Below are 22,116 nucleotides of genomic sequence, written 5' to 3'. Positions count from 1 at the left end.
TTTATTTTTTAATTGTATACTAAACATGAGAATGTACGCAATTTGTCAGTAATAGTGCACTGTGACTCTTTTGTATTTTTATCTCTGATTTTGTAAGCAAGTTGTTTTTAAGTGAGGTGAAACTTGGGGGTACACAAGACAAATCAGACTCCTCAAAGGGGTACAGTAGTCAGGAAAGGTTGAGAGCCACTGATCTAGTCAAGTAGTTGGAACAGGGGCCTGTAAGTCAGGACTCTTGAGTTCTGTTCCTGGTTCTGTCCCTGTTCCCTCCCACTGGGGGCCGTGAGGATTAATTGGTTAACATTTGCAGAGTGCTGTGAAGCTTGTGTGGGCAAAGAGCTGTTACTACGCCACCATGGGCTGTCGTTGCTGCTGCCTGGGCTCTGTTGTGCTGCCCATTAGGCCTGACGGTGGTATCTGGAAGCAGACACTTGCTGACCTTATAACTACACAGGGTTAGTTTGTCTCTGTCTGGGAGCAGGGCCATGTTAGTGGTTTTAATCAGTCCAACCCATCTGTTGTTTCTTCATCGGGGTCTATTTCATGTCTGCAAAAAGTGTGGCAGAGTGAAAAAGTTAACAATGACATTCAAAGTCCAAGCGAACCTGACTCCAGAGTCTATGCTTTCTAAGGGCTGTCCATCCCTACAGGCCATGCTGACCCTCAGTAGGGGTTGTAGATGGTGCCACTTTGCATCTCTGGACTGTGGGAAATCTGAGCTCCTAGTATCTTGGGAGAAAATAGTCATTCACGTTGGATACATTTAAATGCCCTATCCTACAGCAGGGGTCTGGGTGAAAATCTGTATGTATTAGGGGTCTCTGTGTGTCTGTGTTGGGGGGGTCTTGTGTGTAGATCTGGTTGTGTGTGTCTGGGTAGGTCTGGTTGCTGGGGGGGAGTGTGTGTGTGGAAGAAGAAGATCCTCTTAAACTGTTTCATGACATTTTCCTTCCCTGGTTCGTTTGCTTGCACCACTGGAGGCCCGTGGAACAGACCCTTTGCCCCTCACTCTCTTGGCTTTCCCCATAGGTTCAAGGGAAGTCGCCCGCAAGCCGAGCAGCGAATGAGGATCGAGACTCCTGGCCTCCCAACTCCAGTGAGTGCATTTCAGCTCTATCGCTCCAAAAACTGGCTTCACGGCTCAGAGGTTTCCTGGACAGAGTCCACTGCACAGTGTCCCTCCTGGGAAGCAGAACAGGCTGGCCTCTCACTCCATTGCTCATTGCTGTAGCATTTCTCCTGGGCCATTTGCTTCATAGACTAAGCTTCAGTGCAAGGGGTAGGCAGAATAGGAGCTTGATCCTGACTGAAATCCCTGGGCACTACCACAAAATAAATAATAGTAATTACTCCTTGGATTCAGGGGGAAATGCCATGTTCTCTCAGACTCCTTAAGGATTATTGTTAGCTGCATTGGGTGCTTGCACCACCTAGTGGCCATGAGTACCATCCCTTAGGCCGAGGTTTAATGTGTACACCATGGCGCAGGATTTCCCCTCACTGCAATTGCCTGACTTGAGAGCAGCGATAGTTTCCTCTCCATCATGGGAACTGCTTTTCTGGGGTCAGTTGTAAATATAACCTGAAAAATCCATTGGTTTGTAAAGACTGAATTCTCAAGGGGGCAGTGAGGAGTCGGCCCGTTGGTGTTGGGGACAAATAGAGAGCCCCACTTTTTAACTACATTGCAGTGCTCAGCACCAGGAGGATTTCAGGGAGATGTTAGCAAAGAAATTATGGACACTAGTATCTGGAGGAAGAGCCCAACGTGGGTTCTGCTGAGAAGTCACCTGGGTTGCCTTTTCTCTTTTCTCTAAAGCTGCAATTCGTGCCGCAGCCTCCATGTCACCAGCCTAATGCATGCAAAACATGCCTCATCCACCACCTCCCAAAGCCCCTGCAGGCACCTTCCCCTCCACTGCAGCAGTCAATTTATTCAGCTCTAGCAGATCACAAACCCAGATCTTCTTGGGTGTAAAGAGCTCAAAGTGATGGCTCTAGATTCATTATGCCAGAAAGCCCTTATGATTGATGTCCAGATCTGCAGTTCACTTTCTTTGTGTACATGTTGTGAAGGTCAAAAACCAGAGAGGATCTCTGTGTACACCTTCCCCAGCCTAGGCCTTTGGCATAGACACACCTGTATTGCAGGAATGGGGAGAGTAATGGTGCAGTCAGAAAGAGAGATGCACATATTAACAAAGAGACACCCACCACGCGCACAGACACCTCCCAAGTCTATGTAATATGGGCAGAAGGGCAGGTGACTGGGTCTGTTGCACCTTTCTGAGTTAGTCAGACTGAGCTGACACGTGACCTCTTGTCCTGTAGGTGTTAGTCAATTATTGCTCCCTCTTTTCTGTCAGTGAAGACAAGCAGAATGATAATCACTTATATTGAACTGCTAGAAGGGGTGATTCTCCCAAAATGAGCTGGAATTCTCCGGTCACTACAAAGACAGCAGGCAAAGTCTCTGTAGTGCAGGTGGTGTGCTGTATGCACCGTGTGCATTGGGCTGTGTCTCATCATCCCCTGGGGCGGCGCTAGGGTGGCCCTTCAGGCTAACATGGTAATACCTTGCAGTGCATTGTCTTCCTGTAAGGGGGCAAGATCCTGCCCTTGTCAGGGGATGGACTTCATCATCTAATAGGTCTTTCCCATCTCTGGGTCTCTGCTCCTGTGCTGAAATGATGCTGAGAATGCCTCTAGGGGAACAGGGTGGGAAAGAAAACTGCTCTCCCTTGGCTGCAGTGACAGTACTTTGTGTTTCTCTCTTTGCAGAATTGCCTCATTCTCACAGCACACCCACTATGAGCAGCAGTGCCTGCACCAAAGTGCTCTACTTCACTGATCGCTCACTCACACCTTTCATGGTCAATATACCAAAGAGGTGAGACCTGGCTTTGCCACACTAATAGAGTTTGGTTCACTGAAAGCACTGATCTAATCCATGGTATTTCTACTCACCAAAACATGCTCTCCATCCCTTAAATCTGGCTTTTGACTGTATTTCACTGCAAAGAGGAAGTGGTGACAAGAAAGCAGACCCACGATATGTGTGTTTGTCACTTTAGGCCTGACCGGATTTCCCAGCTGATGCATATGTAATTAGTTTATTTATTTAAAGTCCCAGAAGATTGATCTCTGGTTTGTATGATAATTCATCTCTGGTTTTATCAGTGGGCAGCAGCCAGACAGATTTACTCTTACTCCAGCACAACACAAACCATTTAGTGCAAGACTCTCCATCTAAAATAGCAGCTATCGCAGTCAGTGCAAAAAAGAAACATGGAAGAGTTGGTCTGGATTTGTTTTCAGTAAATAACAGACACTGTTCTATCTGTGATCAGATGCTTTGGGTTGTACCAGGCACTCTGGCTCACCTCAGTGTGCCGCTGTTCATTGTGCCATGCTGGTGCTAGTGTTCAGTGTGCCATATTACAAGCTGCATCCAAGCACTTGATCTCAGTCCCATGGCAGAATCTGCCAGAGAGAATAGCTCTTAACTCCCGTTTTGCAGGTTAGGTGAGGTGATGCTGAAGGACTTCAAGGCAGCTATCGATCGGGAAGGAACCCACCGGTACCATTTCAAAGCCCTGGATCCAGAATTTGGCACAGTCAAGGAGGAGGTATGTTTGTCCTCTTTAGTAGCAGCTCTCTCCTAATCTAAGTTTGTGTGTGGTGTCACCAGCAACAGCCTGGAAATTTCTGCCACATTCACTTTCCATGTGAGCAAAATCTCTAACTTGCTACAGAGCTACAGTTTTCAGAGCTACAGTTTAAGGGACGACAGCCCCCACCCAAGTAAGGAGCCAAAAAGGGACATCTTCAGTCCCACCCAGAGCACTGACTTTAGTGTGATCACAAAGGTGCACAAGTGGTGGATGGTGATTTGCAGGGTCCCTCCTTCACTGTGCCAGCTGCACCAGGGAGGCACTTCCTATGACAGCACCATTCGGAAGATGCAGATTCCAAGCCAGACCTCTAAAACAGGGGTGGGGAACCTTGTTTCTGTCAGGGGCCGTTGACCCACAGAAAAAAACAGTCACGGGCCACACACAGCCCTGCAGGGAGGGAACGGAGGCTCCAGACTTCCCCCGCAGCGCGGCAAGCCAGCGCTTGCAGCTCCAGCCCTGCAGGGAGGCACGGGGCTTCCCCTAGGCTCTGGGATGGGACCAGAAATGAGGGGTGAAGGGTGCAGGAGGGGGCAGGGGGTTGGAGTGTGGGAGGGAGGGAGGGTTCTGGCTGGGGGTGCAGGCTCTGGGGTGGGGCTGGGGATGAGGAGTTTGGGGTGCAGGAGGGGGCTCATGGCTGGGGCAAGGGGTTGGGGTGCAGGGTCTGGGAGGGAATTAGGGTGTGGGAGGGAGTTCTGACCTGGGGCAGGGGGTTGGGGTGGGGGTGCAGGGTCTGGGAGGGAATTAGGGTGCGGGGGGGGGAATTTGAACTGCAGCAGGGGGTTGGGGTGGGGGTGCAGGGTCTGGGAGGAAGTTAGGGTGCAGGGGGGGGTTGAACTGCAGCAGGGGGTTGGGGTGTGGGCTCTGGGAGGAAGTTAGGGTGCGGGGGGGAGTTTGAATTGCACCAGAGGGTTGGGGTGCAGGCTCTGGGAGGGAGTTAGGGTGCAGGAGGCGGATCAGGCCTGGGGGTTGGGGTGCCGGTGGGGGTGCGGGCTCCGTGAGGGAGTTAGGGTGCAGGAAGGGGCTCAGGGTGTGGGGTCTGAGAGGGAGTTAGGGTGCGAAAGGGGTTGCCGGGTGTAGGCTCCGGCTGGGTGGCGCGTATCTGAGGTGGCTCCCGGTCGGTGGCGCAGTGGGGTTAAGGCAGGTGTGATAGCAGAGAGGTTTCTTGAATGGGGCAGGTCAGCAGGATTTGGGCCATTTCTACATCTAAACCAATGCAGAGTTTGCTCCATTTGTGGGCTCTGTGGTCCATGGGGCTTTCGCTAACGTATCCTAAATACTTGGGGCCAGAGTCAGCTCTGGCGTAAGCGGTGCAACCTCTGTTGAGGTCAATGAGCCTACTTATGCCAGAGCTGAATGTGGTTCTTGGTTTGTAATTAGCTATTTTTATATAGCAAAGAATCCTCTTCCTTCTCCCCACAGGAACCCTAAATGATGCCCTTCCCCCAAAAAACTTTTGTTAAGACACATCAGTGCCAGCTTCTCCAGAGATGGTCTAATGTTCTGAGCACTGAAGTTCCTAAGCTTTAATCCCAGTTCTGATACTGCCTCCCTGTGTGACCTTGGGCAAATCATGACCCCTCTCTGTATCTCACTTTGCCTGTCAGAAAAATGGGGATAATAATCCTTATTTTTTCTCTATGGGGGAGGAATAGGCAGCCATACTGCTGTTTTTAAAGCATGGTGGGAACTTAACGTGCTATGTAAGTTCCAGTTATTTTTATTGTTTGGTTTAATTCCTCCATCTCTCATGCCATTCAGATGTAACAAAGCGGTGTCCATCCTCCAGAATCAGAGGGGTAGCCGTGTTAGTCTGGATCTGTAAAAGCAGCAAAGAATCCTGTGGCACCTTATAGACTAACAGACATTTTGCAGCATGATCTTTCGTGGGTGAATACCCACTTCTTCGGATGCAAGTGCACTTGCATCCCAAGAAGTGGGTATTCACCCACGAAAGCTCATGCTGCAAAACATCTGTTAGTCTATAAGGTGCCACAGGATTCTTTGCTGCATCCTCCAGAAGTGACCTGATTCTCTCTCTGCCTTTTTATAGGTCTTCCATGATGATGACATCATTCCTGGTTGGGAGGGGAAAATCGTAGCCTGGGTGGAAGAGGATCATGGGGAAAATTAATCAGACTCTTGGGTCTTGTTATTGTGGGGACGTGTAACTGGCTGGAATGCTCAGAGATAATGACCAAAAAGAGTGTGAGCTGGGACATGTCCAATTCAAGCTGCCAAAAGAGAGGACTTCTCTGCAACCAACGGGTAAAACACTTTTGTGTGTGCGAGGATGCCTGGTATTTAACTTTCCATGGCCAAATGCAGACAGTGTTGTGAGACTGAAATTACAGGTTGGTGGGAAAGAATCATCTTGCTTTGTCCTGTCAACAAAACCCTGGAGGCCTTATTGATGTGTTTCTCCATTCTCCTGGTTCCCCCACCCCCTGAAATGCCTGCTGCTGTTTGTAAACTGCACATTTCAACTCTGATTTGACACATTCAGTATTATATGAACCTGCAACAATAAGTTCTGCCCTCATGGACCAGAAGATGCTGCTAGATTCTACTTTTACCAGAAGATCTGACCAACCAAAATCCATGCCCAGAGGATTTGTGCTGAAGAGGCAGAGCTCCCTCCAGTGAACTTTGCAAGCTCTTGATACAAAGAGCACCAGGAACCTGACAGTGAAAGAAGCTTGTGGATTGTGCTAGGCACTACCAAAGCAAAGACCACCAGGTTGGCAACGTTGTCTTTCTTCCCAAATGCAGGCTTCCATTTCCTCGACTTGCTTCTGCTGGTTGCCCTCCAACTTGCAATCAGGTCTGAGCTCTGTTGCCCTGGGAAGTTGGAACTCTTTGGTAACCAGGTGCTTACTTAACTGCCAACGGATTTTTGTTTTGGGGAAGGGAGCAGGAACCTTCCTAGCTTCCCCACAGGGGTAATAAGGTACTTTTGCTTCTCCTTTTGCCAGCCCTTTCTCTACAGCCATTACCATCCCTGCCCTTTCCATACATCCAGTAAGGCCAACAGAAAATCTAATCTACTCTCCCAGGAAACAAGCAGGAATGTTTCTTCAGGGATGAAGTGACAGAGTCTGTTCGATTGGTGTATCTGTATTTCTTCTTCCCACTTTCTCTGTGCAGGCATCACCATGTACTTGATCTTCACTGACTGACAAGGCCGTTAAGCAAATAACCAAACTGCTAGGATAGATATTGTGAGCAGCAGTACCCCAATTCCCAGCATGCTTTCGTCTCTGGCACCTAATGGAGTAGAAAATGGTCAGTTGGGAGAGCATGTGCTATGAGATCCATTAGGGTGTGTCTGCACTGCAATAAAACATCCATGGCTGGCCCATGTCAGCTGAGTCGAGCTCATGAGGCTATAAATTTGCAGGATAGATGTTCAAGTTGGGCTGGAGCTTTGGGACCCTGCAAAGCAGAAGGGTCCCAGAATCTAGGCACCAGCCCTAGCCCAAACATCTACACTGCAATTTTATAGCCCTGCAACCTGAGCTCAACTCGGCTGATACAAGCCAACCATGTGGTTTTTTTCTTGCAATATAGACATACACTTAGGGACCCAGGTTATCTCACTGCAGTGCCAGGCCCTGCTCTCACTGTCAGGCAGCCTGACTTCTGCAAAGCTGGCCACAGTCTGCGGCAGACAGGCACTGTTGATTGAAAAGGTCAACGGCCTCTGTCTATTCATCTTTGGTACACGTGCCCCATCAGTGGACTGCCTGCTTGTCTGAGTTGTGCGGGTGAGGCTGGGAGAACTTGGTTTTATTATTTTATATTAACGTGACCTTTTGTAAACTTGTTCCTGTTTTTTGGAATTATTTTGTACCAGTTTACATCATTGTCTGAGGTGTATATTTTTATACCAGTGCAAGTGCTTTCTGTATATTTCCACAATACTGTGCTGTAGTTTACTCATTTTCTAGAGAATGTCAATATGTTTTATACAGTCTCCTGTTAACACCACGCAAAGTGGGGTCCATGACTAGCTTTATTTTACTACAAAGTACAACTAGTTCCTACTGTTTTTATATTTTGCCGGCTGTTTCTTGTATAGACAGGAATTACCTGTAGTTGTCTTATCACTCCCTCTATTGCAGGAGGAGCTCAAATACCTTTCTGACCCCATTCCTGCACTGGTAGAACACGTGTTGGCTGTTAAGCCATTATTTATCAGTTCTATTTCATCAGCTGATTTACACACACTTTCTCATTATAAACAGCCGTTGAAACATCAGCATTTGGGAAAGTTCTTCAATGGGAGAAAAGCAGTATCGGTACTGAAAAGAAACAGAAGTTTTCTTCCTCCCTGGAAATCACTGGTTTCTCTGTTGCATGTGTTTTAGTGCATTGCTATAAGACAGCATGGGGTTATCATACTCAAATGCATTGTTGTATTTCAGTTGCAATTTATCTTGAATGTCTTTTAATTAAAGTTTTACTAGTCTGCTTAATTTCAGTCAGAGTTGTGCGCTTTAGGTAGGACTTATCCATTTTATGGAAACAATTAAAACAGTAATTTTTCAAAGGCCTCTATGTATCTGTCCTGTATCCCTCTCTGCTTTTAAGAGATGAGCAGTGTTTAAGAGTTGTCTTTGGTGACTCAATGGCTGAGGTAATTGCTAATGCGATAGAACTTCTCACCTGTAGGTCATAGGTTTCAGTCCAATCTCACTTAGTAGTGACCCTGGTCACCACCTCTGCAATGGCTGCTTGATGGCCTAGGTGGAATGAGTTGGGGGATCTGTCCTGTTCCTAGTGGTTCCACATCCCCATAACCACTGTCACCATTGAAATGCCTGTTGGCAATCTCAGCAGAGGGGCCAAGGACTGAATCAGCCGTGGAGCCACTTACTGTCTTGTGTTCCCTTCAGGGCTGGAGCGAAGTACATTTGGAGGCACAGAGAAGGAAACTTGCATTGCCACTGCCCATGCGTATTCTGGGGATAAAGATTTCATTCTGTAGCACTATCAGCCAAGCACCCTTCATCAGTGCTAAAACCACATACAAACTAGAACAGAAACTTTGTTCCCTCTGTGATAATTACTGTACTGAGTTCAAAACCTTGAAAAGTATTGGCAGCACTCTGCCCTCGGATACGCACATCCAACTCCCACAGAAGTCACTGGGACTTGTGTGAGAGAGCCTGAGGACAGAACTATTAATACTTCTAACATTAAAATTGAAGGCCATGGCCATGCCTTGTTCTCCTCCCGGGATTGCTCCCCTAGGCTCTAACACGTGCACAACTCAGGTTCAGCTTTGTTCCTGCAATGACATGGCAGTTTTCTCTTGACTTCCTGTCATTGTATGAACGAGCAGAAAGGAGTATGGGTTAGGTCAGGGAAAGTTATTCACAAAATAAAGGGGGACAAGACAATCCTGGAAAAGAGTAGGTATACGTGGGGCCAGATTCTCCTTTCACTTATACCAGTTTTACTCTAGTGTAACACCATTGGCTTAAATAGATTTACTCCTGATTTAGAGCAGGGCATATGGGATCAGAATCCGGCCTTGGAGTTGGTTTAAATGTTTTCCTTTTATTCTATATATGTCTATTTCTGCCCTACTTTCTTCAAAGCTACTTTTTGGTTTCCTTATAATTGTAACTTGATTATTTAACACACATGCTATATGTAAAGTTATATTTTCCTAGAAACTCTAAAGTTTGCATTCATCACTTTTTAAAAGGACAGTTACTCTCAATCTCCAGGTCCTCCAACAGAGTGAGAAGTGAGGCTTATGTGTACATCTAAGAGCTGTATATATCTGACTGGATGTACTTTGGATTTGTGGACCAAGAAAAAATCATCTCAATAAACTGTAGTTTGCAAATGGAGTCTGATCAATCCATTTGGGTGGGGAGGGAGGTTCCTTTGAACTGAAGCTTCTAATACGTTGACAGGCATGCAATGCTCATGTATTTGGGTGTGTTGGCTAGGTAGTAGGAACAGAATACACAGCAGAGGACACCATCTTGCACTGGAACTGAGTAAAGGGACTGTTCCATGTGGTTTCCAAAATCTTTAAAGACAGCAGGAAAACTCAGAGACTGAACCTCACTTTGAAGAGAAGATTTGGATCCATGCACATTAAACAGCAAACAGCTCTGGGCTGGTCAACTGCTTGCAAGATTTGTATTTATTTTTAAGTGAGATATTTTAAAACTACAACTAACCTCTGACCCAGACCATACTGCTCATATAATTTAAAATGAAATGCAATAGCTTTTGGGCTCAGTTAACTTGGAGATTGATGAGCAAATATCATTGCAGTCACAGACTCTCATGTTTATGCATGCAGGTGCAGTGGCTGGGTTTGTTGATGGTGATGGCACAGTAGACGCAAGTCCTGTGTGCTGAAAACAGCTCTTGCTAAATCATTTAAAAACCCTGAAGCAGTAGTGATAAGGACAAGAATACTTTGCATATATATATAGTACCTGCCAACCAAGGATTTCAAAGCACTTTATAGATGTTAATGAAGCCTCTCAATCCTCATGGGGAAATGTCAGTATTGCTAAGGATAGCTGATGGGTTGGAACATTCTACCGATGGGGAAACTGAGGCAAAGAGACACGCTGAACAAGACAAATGAAGACCCTGATGCTGAAACCTGTGTGTGAGCCCCCCTGCAGTAAGTCATGCTCTGTACGGTTTTGGGAGTTCAGAGGCAGAAATTGGGGCCTATAGCTCAATTAATTTTGGGACCCAGATGTATGTTAGGGGAGAGTCAAACCTGGCACTATTTCTGGGGTGGAGGGGCCTGTGGCTGTGGGCCTAACCGGAATTGACATGCAGGTTTGGCTGTGCTCTAAAGCCTATTTTCCCAGCTGGGGGACAGCCTCTTGCCTCCCCTAGGAGGTGATGACAAGGCCCAGCTTTTGTACTATGTAACTCTCTCCCACCTAGGGCGTTCTGTGGGTCTCCATGAGTTCAAATCAGTGTGGCATTTCCCCTTCATCGATTCATACAAGAACCACAGCATCTGCCTGTGTGCCATCATAAAGGGAGTTCCATTCCCCCGAGGGACAGCACAGCGGGCACCTTCGAGGCGCTGGGGTGACAGCTGCAGGAGGATGCACTGAACGTAATCTGGGTTCGATATTTACCTGCTTGTGTTTAACCTTCCACTTCCCCAGTGCCCTACTGTGGAGCCGTCTCGGCACCAGGGCCTCTAATAGGTATGGGAGTGAACAGCACAGAAGAGGGTGGGGGGCTGGAGACCCCCAAGTCCCTGTGATTCCTCCCTGCCCCTAATCCCCCCACCCAATCCTTTGTTCTCCTATCCCAGACACCCTATCCCCCTGCTCTCCTCTATCCAATTACTCCCCTAATCTGCACCTAATGCCCCCACTCCCCTATAATACAACCCCAGACTCCCATGCTCCACAGACCCAGTAGTTCCCCATCCACCCACCAACCTGCCCCCAGACCTCCCCTGCTCCCCACCCTACCCCTAGAGACCCCTGCTCCCCCATCCTGCCCCCAAACCTCCCCTGCTCCCCATCCATCCCCACCCTACCCCTAGAGACCCCTGCTCCCCCATCCTGCCCCCAGACCTCCCCTGCTCCCCATCCATCCCCACCCTACCCCCAGAGACCCCTGCTCCCCCATCTTGCCCCCAGACGTCCCCTGCTCCCCCATCCTGCCCCCAGACCCCCCCTGCTCCCCCATCTATCCCCATCCTGCCCCCAGACTCCCCTGCTCCCCCATCCATCCCCACCCTCCCCCCAGGCCCCCCCTGCTCCCCCATCCTGCCCCCAGACCCCCCCTGCTTCCCCATCCATCCCCACCCTACCCCTAGGGACCCTGCTCCCCCACCTTGCTCCCATGTCCACCCCCAGAGCTCTCGCCCTGTCTCCTGGCGGCTGTCCTCCCAGCCAGCCCCTCGCTCCGGCTGGTGCCCCGCCCCACGCCGTCCCTCTCTGCTTTGCGGCTCTTCGCGACACTGTCGCCGCCGCCGCTGCCGTAAAGCGCGGTGGGCGCCCGCAGTCCGGAGGGGAGCGAGGTCATTGCCGGAGCGGCCGGCGGGTCCCGGCTTCACAGCAGCATGTGGCGCGTGTTCGCGCGGCGCCTCGCCCCGTGCGCGGCCCCGCGGCGAGTGCCCGGCGCGGCGGGAGCGAACCCGGCCCGGGGGGGCCGCGCCCTGAGTGGAGGGAGCTGGAGCCGGAGCGGCCCGGGCCCCCGGCCCGTGGGGCGGCTGCTGCTGCCGCCGAGGGAGCCCTGGCCCCGCCTCGTCCCCCGGCGGTGGTGCAGCCTCCCGCCGCACCAGAAGGTGAGGGGTCGGGGGGCGCCTGGACCTCCCCCCCCGGGACCCAGAGCCGGGGCTGCCCCAGCCGCAGGGTCACCCCCTTCTCTCCCCCACCCCCACCCCCACCCCACAGCCGCGGGGGGGCCCCCGTGAGACGGAAACCGCCGCAGCCCAGCCGCCCCCTGGGTCCCCTCTCCGCCTCGCCGGCCGGGCCGGGCCGGGCCCTACGAACGGGGTTCCTGGGCCCCGAACCCGCCGGACGCGACCCCGGCCACCCCTAGAGCCCACTGGCCGATAGCCCAGACATCTGCGGCCGGGTTGGGATGTGCCCTTGTCTCCCTGCCCCTTCCCCACCCGCTCTGGCAGGCGCCAGCCGGTGGGGAGCTGCCCCTGAGAGCGCAAAGGGGGTGAGCAATTCCCCCGCCTCCGTCCGAGCTATGAAGCACCTTGGGATGAAGGGCTCTGAATAAATGTGAGACTGTTATCGCCTTAGCATTATGGCCGTTTTATTGTGGACACCTGGACAGTTTCTGGACTGAAGGGCATTGACTGGCCTCTCGCCTCAATTGGTGGAAGGTGTTCTAGGATCCCTTGCGCTGTGGCTGAGTTGTTCTTTTGCAGGTGCCTTTGCCGGCTCTTTCGCCTACAATGCAGATGGGGACTATCGCTCGGTGGGAGAAGAAGGAAGGGGAGAAGATCGGCGAGGGAGATCTGATTGCAGAGGTATCGTGGAGAGATTGCCCCTAACCAGGATGTCAGCAGTTATGGGACCGGTTCTTATGGGGGGGCCTCTCACTTTCTGGTGGGGTGGGAGGCAGCACCATAACCAGAGGACAGGGCAGGCTGTGGTTTCTAAAATTGTTCCCGTACTAAGTGCATGCCCTGGATTTTGTTACAAGCCACCCCAAATGGGCATAAATGTTCTTTCCTCACTCTTACCCATTATCTCTGATTCAGCATTGGAAGGTTGACTCCTGCCTCTGATCAGCCCATAATGCTAGCTTCCATTACCCACTTGTTAAATTTTCAAACAAGCACCCTTGTACTTTCCCGTGTTGCCCCTCAGGCATGGGGGAAGCTCCCCATAAACATCCACAAAACTAACTCATTTTCCGCCTTCAGATTTCTTCTTAAAATTCTCATATGCTGTGAGGCCTACATAAAATTTGACCACAGATAGACTGCTGGTGGGCTGAGACCACAGCCTGTCATGCTGATATATTGTCTCATTGTTTCCTTGTACTCCCCTGTCAGTCTGTCTATCCATCTGGCCCCTCTCATGCTTAGATTGTAAATTGTCTGGGGCAAGGATCCTCTTTGTGTTTTGTGTGTGTACAGCACCTAGCACAGTGGTGTCCTGATCAATGTCTGGGGCTCCTAGGTACTGTGAAATACAGATAATGAAAAATAATATTAATCTTCTGAAGCCACTTTATTGAAGGGATTAAAAACAGCCACAACCCCACTACCCCTCAGACTTGCCTGCTGTTTCCTAGCTACTTGTGAGAGGGATTGAACCTCATTTGTTCTACAGTCTCTCTTCCTTTTCAGCCAAGTTGCTGCTGTCAGCTGAGATGATTCTCACCATGGCTTTATATGCCAGGGAGCTTCACCCACAAACATCACACTGGAGGATTCTGAGCTGAGGCGAAGCCTTTTTGGGGTTTTTTTGGCTATAACAAGATCGTTCTCTTTTTGCAAAGGTGGAAACAGACAAAGCGACTGTGGGATTTGAGAGTCTGGAAGAATGTTATTTGGCCAAGATCCTGGTAGCAGAAGGGACAAGAGATGTTCCCATCGGGTCTGTAATATGTATCACAGTTGAAAAGTAAGTACATTGATAAAATCTCAGTAGAGTGATGTCTTGGGAACCTGGTGGGTTGGGTGCCCAGGATGAAGCATTAAGCACATTATCTTCCATGTTGTCTTCATGGCTCCTTTCGCTCCTCTTCCAGGCCTGAGTTTATTGATGCCTTTAAGAATTTTACCTTGGATTCTGCAGCATCTGCTGCTCCAGCAGCCTCAGTGCCTCCCCCTCCAGCGGCAGCTCCCCCACCACCAGCTCAGCCTTCTGTGCAGGCTCCAGGCAGCTCCTACCCTCCTCACATGCAGGTAAGGCATGTACATACCCTCAGTGAATTCTTCTTCAGTGTCTGTCTTCTGACTGTCTAACACTATTAGCTCCTAGGCACTGTGATGTAGATATAAACCATGGGCCTTATTAGCTCTAGCTGCAGGAGTGTGTCAGTTGATCGATCCTGCAGATTTAAAATGGGCTTCGGGGGCGGACCCCAATCAGTTAAGCTTTGAAAACTTTTTTAGGGTCCCTGGTATCAGTCGAAGAAGACTGTCTGCTCCCTCTAGGATTCCAGTTCCCTCAGACTATAAAAAGCTCCTGTATGCATGTTATTCTCTTCTTATTAGGAGGTAATGATATTGATTGGGCAATGTGGCTAGTAGATGGCCTAGCCACATAGACTGGAGTAAAGGATGAAGGCACCAGCAAGCCACAAAGCAGCACTCTGTCTCTGGCCCAGTGTCTGGTCCCCTGAGGATAAATACTTAGTCACTGGGCTAGAAAGAGACTGTAATCCAGTGCTTAGGGCACCCTCTGGGAGAGGGGAGACCCTGGGTCCAGTCCCCCTGCTCCAATCTCTCGTTCATTATTTATCCACAGTGGAACAGCTTCAACGGGAGAGACTGAGGGAGCCCGACATGAGAATATCCCATTACTCAGTGGTTAGCGCGTTCTCCTGAGAGGTGGGAGACCCCTGTTCAAATCCTTTCTTGCCCTCTAGCCCAAGTGAAGGGGGGATTGAATCTGGGTGTCCCACATCCTAGGTGAATGCTCTAACCTCTGGGCTAAAAGTTATAAGGTGGGTGGCACCATCACCTCCTCCTCGCTTTTGTGTGGAGCGAGGCAGGTGCTGAACTCATTCCCACAAGAAGTGGCCTAGGCGGTTGGTTCCCCGTCATGATCACTAACAGAGCTAGGTGCCTCCCTGCAGCCCAGGCTCGAGTGCCACCAGTGTGAGTGGGACAGGGTTTCTTACACACCCCTGTTGTAGGCATTGGCTGGCTTAGGTAGTTCCTCACCTAGCGTGCTGGCTTTTGTGGCTCATGTTTAAGGCACCTCTCTCTCCCCATTCATTGTATAGGAAGCCTGGGCCTCTAGCTCGGCTTTGAAGGTTGCAGAGTTGTTCATGGGATTTCACTAGGCCACTGAAAGTTAGGCACCATGACACTCAGCGTTAAAGGGACTTAGGAGCTGCATCACACCCTCTGTTACTCTGCTGAGGCCCAGTTATGTGGGAAGAATTTCTTTAAGTTTGCATAGCAGGGGAGTAGACCATTTGTGCTTGGTTAGATGCTGAGGTATCTCTGTGACTGCCTAGTACTGCTATGGTATCCTGTTTTTGTCTATCTTAAGTACTTATATGGCCCCTTTACCATTGCAGCCGAGCATCTCACAACCTTTAATGGGCTTAGCCTTGCAATACCCTGTGAAGTAGGGAATTGCTATAATCCCACTTTTACAGGTGGGGAGCTGAGGTACAGTGAGATTGTGACTTGCCCAGGGTGTCACAGGAAGTCTATGGCGGTACAGAGAATTTAACCCAATCGCTGGAATCCCGGACTAGCGCCTTGCCCACTGGACCATGCTTCCTTTCTACTGCTCCTTTCTTGTTCAAGGGTGGTCGAATGTTGATTCTCTAACAAGTTCTGCAGTGATGCAGGAGAAACGATACTAGTGTCTTGCAAAGTTGTGCCCGTCCTCATTATTGAATGCATATCTAAAGTGCCTGTCACTGTAGTACCTGAGTGACAGGGTGTGTCACTCTCAGCATAGCTCTTTCCATCTGCCCCTTTGTTTTTCATAGCATTGTGTTCAGGAGTCAGATTCCAAATGGAGTTGGGGGAACCTCACCTGTTCTGGGAATTGAGAGTTTTATTTCCATTTCTGCCACTGACTCGCTGTGTGACCTCAGACAAGGCACTCCACCTATCTGTGTCTCAATAGCCCCATCTGTGCACTTGGGCCCTTTGGTTAAAAGTGTTCTATAAGTGCTAGGTGATGGTTATTTACTAGCACTAAACAGGCAAAGCAGAATCCCAACAGGAAAATCCCTCCGTTGTTGCCTCTCAATTTTCTTCCTTAATTTGCCTTGTTTAAAGAAGCTAAACCAGAGATTTGGCGGCAACAGCAGCATTGCACCCTGCTCGGTTGGGTTAGGCAGGCCCAGGAACATATTGGTGCTGGCTCATTCTCAAGGGTAACACGCTTGTCGGGGTTTGAAGTCATGCTCCTGTTCCTGTTGGCTTTCAGAGATCTGTTATGATACGCTCGCATTCTTTTGACTCCATAGATTCTTCTCCCTGCTCTCTCACCTACGATGACAATGGGCACGGTTCAGAGGTGGGAGAAGAAGGTTGGTGAGAAACTGAGTGAAGGAGACTTACTGGCAGAAATTGAAACAGACAAAGCCACGATAGGTGAGCAATTTCTAACCCTGAGAGGGACCATAGATTGTTCTGTAACCTCTGGAGAGAGAGCGATCCACAGTAGAGCTTCAAACCAGCCTCTTCTCTTCCAGCTGCAAAGGGCAGCAGGCCTTGGTGCAATGTAAAAGAAGCAATTTAAAGCTATTTCCTGTCCTCTTGTAGTCCTAGGTGATGGAGCTGCTAATAGCAGCTCCCAGCTTTGCACCAGCCCTGTTGTGTTAGACCTGCGATACGTGGAGACTTCTCCCCATTCAGTGTTGTTTTAAAGATGTGTTAAAAAGTGGCAGGGATTTAGTTACTGAGGGGAGACTGAAAGCATCATCCAGAGGAACTCTTCATTGTGCCAGTGTGTTGAGATTGTGAGACATCAGTGCCAACCTTCTGGTTATTTGATCTTCCCCAGCATTCATCAGTCATTTTCTTTTAAGGCTTTGAAGTGCAGGAAGAAGGTTACCTGGCAAAAATTCTGGTGTCTGAAGGAACAAGGGATGTGCCATTAGGAACCCCACTCTGTATCATTGTGGAGAAGGAGTCTGATATTCCAGCATTTGCTGACTACAGGGAGACTGGAGTACCTGACATCAAACCACAAGCACCACCACCTAGTCCTCCCACTCCGGTAAAGACTATCTCTGATGGGGAAGAGAAGTGGGGGGACCATTAGCAGTTGGTAATCTGACCTGAATAATCCCAGCTTCACAAGGTCCACACCAGCAGAACTCCAATAATGTGTTTGTGGTTTCATGAGTCGAAGGATAATGTGAGATGGCTACAGCCTGTTAGCACAAGCTAGTCTATCCTCTGGGAACTGATGGAGGTTGTTCCCTATGTCTGTAATCCAGGCCGCTGCCTGTTCCAGTTTTAAATGCCCCAAATGATGGGGATACAAGTCTCTTACTGCTCCTTCCTCTGGGAGATGATTCCACAACCTAATCAGTTGCACTCCCAGAAAGGCTTTCTGATGGAAGACATTATGAGAAAATTTAGTCTATTTCTCTGTACCTTCCTAAATAATTCTTCTCCCCCATACCTGTAGTGTTATGTTTCCCACTTCTGATCCTCACTGTAGCCACAGTTCTGCTGATTTAGCTCTCATTCTGTTCCTTAATCTCCTAAATCAGCCCCTGATCACTTTTGTTGCTGATCTGTGAACATTCTCTAGTTGGTTTCTGGCAACCAGATGTCCATGTTCTCTTTGCATGTTAAATCTTCTCATACTTATGAAGTGAAACTTGAAAACTTTAGCTGAATGTCTGTGCAGCTAATGACTGTGTCTAACCCATTCTTTTAAGGCGGCAGCACCTCCACCCCAGCCCACTGCTCCTTCAGCTCCAGCAGTCACATCGCCCGGGGCTCCCGCACATAAAGGAAGGGTAATAATTAGCCCCCTGGCGAAGAAATTGGCAGCAGAAAGAGGAATTGACATTGTGCAGGTGAAAGGTCAGTTGCCATTTCTGTTCTTATCCAAGTCTCTGCTGCCCTTAGATATGTGCTTAGCTGTCCATTCCCTCACAGTCCATCGAAAATGTTTTCCAGTCATGGATTACAGCCAAACGTCCAATTGCTGTGCTAAGTGACTGGGTTAGAAAGGGAGTGGGTTTCATTTTAACTTGCAGTTTCCCAATATGGCATTGCATGAAATCATCTTAAATTTCACATGTCCCTCCACCAGGTACTGGACCAGATGGCAGAATCACGAAGAAAGATATTGAGTCATTTGTGCCTCCAAAGGTTGTCCCTGTAAGTAGGACTGAATTCTGTGAGATCTTGTACTACCGCATTAGTAGTTGTTATGACAGAAGTGTAGAGCTACCTGCTGTTCTTTGGAAGCAGCTGAAGACTGCAACCAGCAGGTGAAGTATGGCCATTCTGAAGACTGACAAGTTGTGCTGGTGATTGGACAGTGTGGAATGTTGTATCTGAAAGTGTTGGGGAGTCAGCATGTGTAGGACTTCAGAAACGTGAGACAAGATGTTCTCCTTTTTTAATTTGTCACTTTGGAATTTTGCTGCAGAAGCACATCCTGCCTCTCCAGGTGTTTATATGGTCCCCATTACCATAGTAACAGAACAGCTGATGGAGTGGGGGAGCCTTGAGGAATGCAGTTTAGGAGAGGAAAATCAAAGGAAGTCCAGTATTAAAAACTGAAAGTCTTCTGCAGTCATCCTTACTTTCCAATCATTTTCTGATGGAGTTCTGCTTTGTAGCTGTAACCTTATAGGCTGGTACCTATCACTAATATTTATTACCAGTCCTTAATTAGAATATAGTAGCTACAGATATCAATACCATATGTTTCATATACCCACAAACACCACATTATTATTAAGGCCTTAACATTTGGGTTTGTGAATCACTTAAAATGCATTAGGGTAGGAAGCTATAGGAAGGGAGTGTCTTCTGCTTATTAAAGAAGGTGACCTGGAAACGGGGAGAGTAGTCGTGTTTCAGCCATCTGTTTTCCACCACAGCCTTATTCACAGGAGTTATCCCAAAGCTTGTCTCCGTAATACTGATTTCTAGTTTCTTACAAACCCCAGCTCACATTTGAACAATGATTGGAAGTCTCTCTTTGCATACAGCCCCAGGCAGCTCCTGTTGCACCTGCAGCTCCAACAGCAGCACCACCTCCTTCAGGCGTCTTCACAGATATCCCCATCAGTAATATTCGGAGGGTAAGAGATTTTCCTTCTTTCTCTCCCTTTAAAGAGGAGATTGTATTTACACATAGGAGTCTTTCCAGAAACATTAAACATTTAACCACTGTTGACTAAGGTCCCTTTTAACCAGGAGGGCCAATTGATGCTGAAGGGTAGGGAACTTGGTGGAAGAAGTGATTTAATAGCACTGGCTTGAGCAAGGCATAGAACTGGCAGGTGTTGAGCAAGCTTCCCCCATGCAGCTTTGCTAATGCACCTCCATTCTGACCTGCGAGGTCTCTCCCTGTTCACAGCTTTGTCAATGCACCTCAGCCCTAATCTGCAGCAATCCTTCTATCCCAGTTTGCACCTCGAGCAGAGACGGCCAATTGTGCTAAATCATGTCGTGGTGGTTGATGTACCCAAAAAAGGGGACTAGGGTGAAATCCACCCACGTCTCGAGAAATGAAAATTGAAGCAAAATCCCACTCTCATTTTTACTGCTATTAGTGATTTATAGTAGGGTGACGTGTCTCTAGGTGTCTGGTGCCTTATAATGGACAACCATTCCTGTTAGCCAAATCTCTCTCTTCTGGTGTAATGAACTTCATTTGAAGGTGAGGGCGAGATCTTCTTGTGGAGGTGCCTTTTATATACAGCAGCTGCTTTATTGTGTTTATAAAAATGCATCCATCCAACATTTCTGGCCTCGTACAATCTCTCTCTCTAAAATACAAATAACAGTTAGGACCAATTTCCCCAAAACTAAGATGCTTCCCAAATCACCATAACAAAGTTTTCCTCTGTCCCAGCCCATTCTAGCTGTTTTAAAAATGCAAAATCCTTATATTGGTGTTTTGGCTATTGTCTGCTGCTCAGTGGTCTTTATGTAGCAACTCCAAAGACACTTGGACCAAACCCAATTGTGCTATAATGTGTGCATCTAAGACAGTGGTGTGCATTGTCAGCCCTACTTTTAGCTTGGATGGAAACCCATTTTGCAAAGTGTGTTGTGTTTTAATGACCTGCTCTGTTTGCCTTCAGGTCATTGCTCAGCGTTTGATGCAGTCTAAACAAACAATACCTCACTACTATCTGTCTATTGATATAAATGTGGGAGAAATACTGGAGCTCAGGAAAGAACTTAATAAGGTAACACTACTGAAGGGTTGTGGTGTGGGTCTGAATGACAGGTAGATAACCAGTATGGTGAGCATCCTGCGTCTGTTCTTCAGTGTTGAGCCAGCTGGACTTGGGAAGAATGGGTTCCTTCACATCCAAAGTTTGCTGCCTCCTGCTAGTCCGGTGGAGAAGTCTTCTTCATCCAAACACTGCCCATTGCGTGCTCAGAGTTCCCCAACCTGATCACATTGAATCCTAGACAAGCTGCACAGCTCTCTTACCATTGTTGCCTCAGCTAGAAAATAGGATAAAGAGCAGGATCAAACCATAAACAAGATGCTGCTTCTGAGCTGAGTTTTTTCTTTTGGAGAAATGAAGATAACACACATCCCAAAACTAAATGCTGCTTCTCAGACTACAAGGGGGGAGATGCAAATGTTAAATGGGCTTAAGACACTTTCAAATGTTGTTTCCTCTTAGAGATGTTCTAGATTGACTGTGATAGGGTCACACAGTAAGTGTAAACAGGCAGTATAGTCTCGTGTTTATGCAAACTAATTCCGTTTTTGTAGTGACTATAAGGAGTGAGTAAATCACTGACGTTTCAAACCTCTGTCTTCTCTTTACAGGAGGTGTCAGAGAACATTAAGCTTTCTGTCAATGATTTCATCATTAAAGCTTCAGCTCTGGCATGTGTGAAGGTGCCTGAAGCCAATTCCTCATGGTTGGACACTGTTATCAGGCAGTAAGTATATGGTCCAAAAGTAGCTAGTAACTTTATTCAGTATTGTGTTAATAGCAAAAATGGAGCAATTCTCCCACACTTTTGGCAGGATCTCATAAAGGCTGGGGCAGGAATGGGAGCAGCTGCAGTGTAAAACTCAAGGGATTCTCAATACTTCATATACTTTGCTTCAAGTGGCCTTGTGAGTGAGGCCTGGGCACTAGACTTAATGGACATGACAGTACCTACTCGTTTATATAAGGTGGCTTTAATGCTTTAAAAAAATCTGTGTCCTGCTCAAGTAATGTGGGTTGTGTCTCCGTTGTGTCTTACAGAAATCATGTAGTGGATGTTAGCATTGCAGTGAGTACTCCTGCAGGGCTTATAACGCCCATCGTGTTCAATGCGCACATAAAGGGACTGGCTTCCATTAGTAAAGACGTTGCCTCTTTGGCAGCCAAAGCACGAGAAGGTAAACTTCAGCCCCATGAATTCCAGGTGAGGCGCTTGGTGTGTTAGTAATTCCTGCAGCTGTGATTGTCCCCAACTTAAAAAAAAAATTGAACAATTTCATGACATACCTGTCAAATGACTTCTTCAGAACAGGCACTTTCAAGTCCATGATCTAGTTTTGCCATGTTAATTAACATGCTGTGTGAAGTGACTTTTGTGAAGTTCTTTATATTTATCTGTGTTTATTTCCTGTAGGGAGGCACTTTTACGGTTTCCAATTTAGGAATGTATGGGATTAAGAATTTCTCTGCCATAATCAATCCCCCTCAGGCATGTATTCTGGCAGTTGGTACTTCAGAAAACAGGCTGGTGCCAGCAAATAATGAGAAGGGGTAAGTATTAAATAGAGCATTATCCAGATTCAGTTAACTCTTCAAACAGGTGACATTTACTTTGGAATAATGGCTAATTTCCCTATCAGAAGATCAATATTTTGCAATATTGCACAGTGCAACTATTGCTCTTCATGAGCTGCTTTTGATACATCATAATTTTAAATACATTGTATAGGCAAATCTTATCAATCTGTTTTCAGTTTAGTTATGTTACGTACTTTTGTGGCTCCCATTGCCATATTATCCAACCATCTCACAATGGTTAATGTATTTCTCCGCACAATGCCCCTGTGAGATAGGGAAGTCCAGTTGTTCCCAAGGCACAGAG

The 22,116-nt window shown here is 48.1% G+C and overlaps 3 protein-coding genes across 14 annotated transcripts in view; 2 read left to right on the top strand and 1 right to left on the bottom strand.

Annotated features, from left to right (window-relative positions):
- DIXDC1 (DIX domain containing 1) overlaps window positions 1-9,529 on the top strand; it is a 67,797-nt gene extending 58,268 nt beyond the window's left edge. For 7 of the 8 annotated variants that reach the window (XM_044996903.1, XM_044996904.1, XM_044996907.1 and 4 more), the window contains 4 exons: window positions 1,030-1,096; window positions 2,782-2,890; window positions 3,521-3,629; window positions 5,728-9,529. In XM_044996903.1, coding sequence (XP_044852838.1) covers window positions 1,030-1,096; window positions 2,782-2,890; window positions 3,521-3,629; window positions 5,728-5,808 — 366 coding nt within the window. In that variant the 3' untranslated portion in view covers window positions 5,809-9,529. Of the gene's footprint in view, window positions 1-1,029; window positions 1,097-2,781; window positions 2,891-3,520; window positions 3,630-5,727 lie in introns of those variants that run through there. The other variant, XM_044996908.1, reaches the window with a different exon arrangement.
- A 1,213-nt stretch (window positions 9,530-10,742) lies between these two features.
- The window catches only part of DLAT (dihydrolipoamide S-acetyltransferase), a 13,620-nt gene continuing 2,246 nt past the window's right edge, over window positions 10,743-22,116 (top strand). The window contains exons 1-13 of one of the 3 annotated variants that reach the window (XM_044996943.1): window positions 10,743-10,797; window positions 12,574-12,675; window positions 13,656-13,780; window positions 13,908-14,064; window positions 16,320-16,446; window positions 16,884-17,074; window positions 17,748-17,895; window positions 18,128-18,195; window positions 19,038-19,130; window positions 20,139-20,246; window positions 20,846-20,961; window positions 21,276-21,438; window positions 21,649-21,785. In XM_044996943.1, coding sequence (XP_044852878.1) covers window positions 12,601-12,675; window positions 13,656-13,780; window positions 13,908-14,064; window positions 16,320-16,446; window positions 16,884-17,074; window positions 17,748-17,895; window positions 18,128-18,195; window positions 19,038-19,130; window positions 20,139-20,246; window positions 20,846-20,961; window positions 21,276-21,438; window positions 21,649-21,785 — 1,508 coding nt within the window. In that variant the 5' untranslated portion in view covers window positions 10,743-10,797; window positions 12,574-12,600. Of the gene's footprint in view, window positions 10,883-11,681; window positions 11,977-12,573; window positions 12,676-13,655; window positions 13,781-13,907; window positions 14,065-16,319; window positions 16,447-16,883; window positions 17,075-17,747; window positions 17,896-18,127; window positions 18,196-19,037; window positions 19,131-20,138; window positions 20,247-20,845; window positions 20,962-21,275; window positions 21,439-21,648; window positions 21,786-22,116 lie in introns of those variants that run through there. The other 2 variants (XM_044996944.1, XM_044996942.1) reach the window with 2 other exon arrangements.
- The window catches only part of PIH1D2 (PIH1 domain containing 2), a 10,642-nt gene continuing 8,479 nt past the window's right edge, over window positions 19,954-22,116 (bottom strand). Inside the window, exon 6 of one of the 3 annotated variants that reach the window (XM_044996957.1) lies at window positions 19,954-20,511. In XM_044996957.1, the coding sequence (XP_044852892.1) occupies window positions 20,441-20,511 (71 nt within the window). In that variant the 3' untranslated portion in view covers window positions 19,954-20,440. The remainder of the gene's footprint in view (window positions 20,512-22,116) is intronic. The other 2 variants (XM_044996956.1, XM_044996955.1) reach the window with 2 other exon arrangements.

This window comes from Mauremys mutica, chromosome 22 (assembly GCF_020497125.1).
Source record: "Mauremys mutica isolate MM-2020 ecotype Southern chromosome 22, ASM2049712v1, whole genome shotgun sequence".
Lineage (NCBI taxonomy): Eukaryota > Metazoa > Chordata > Testudines > Geoemydidae > Mauremys > Mauremys mutica.
Note: the sequence above shows the minus strand (reverse complement) of the source record. Positions and strands in the feature narration are given on the sequence as shown.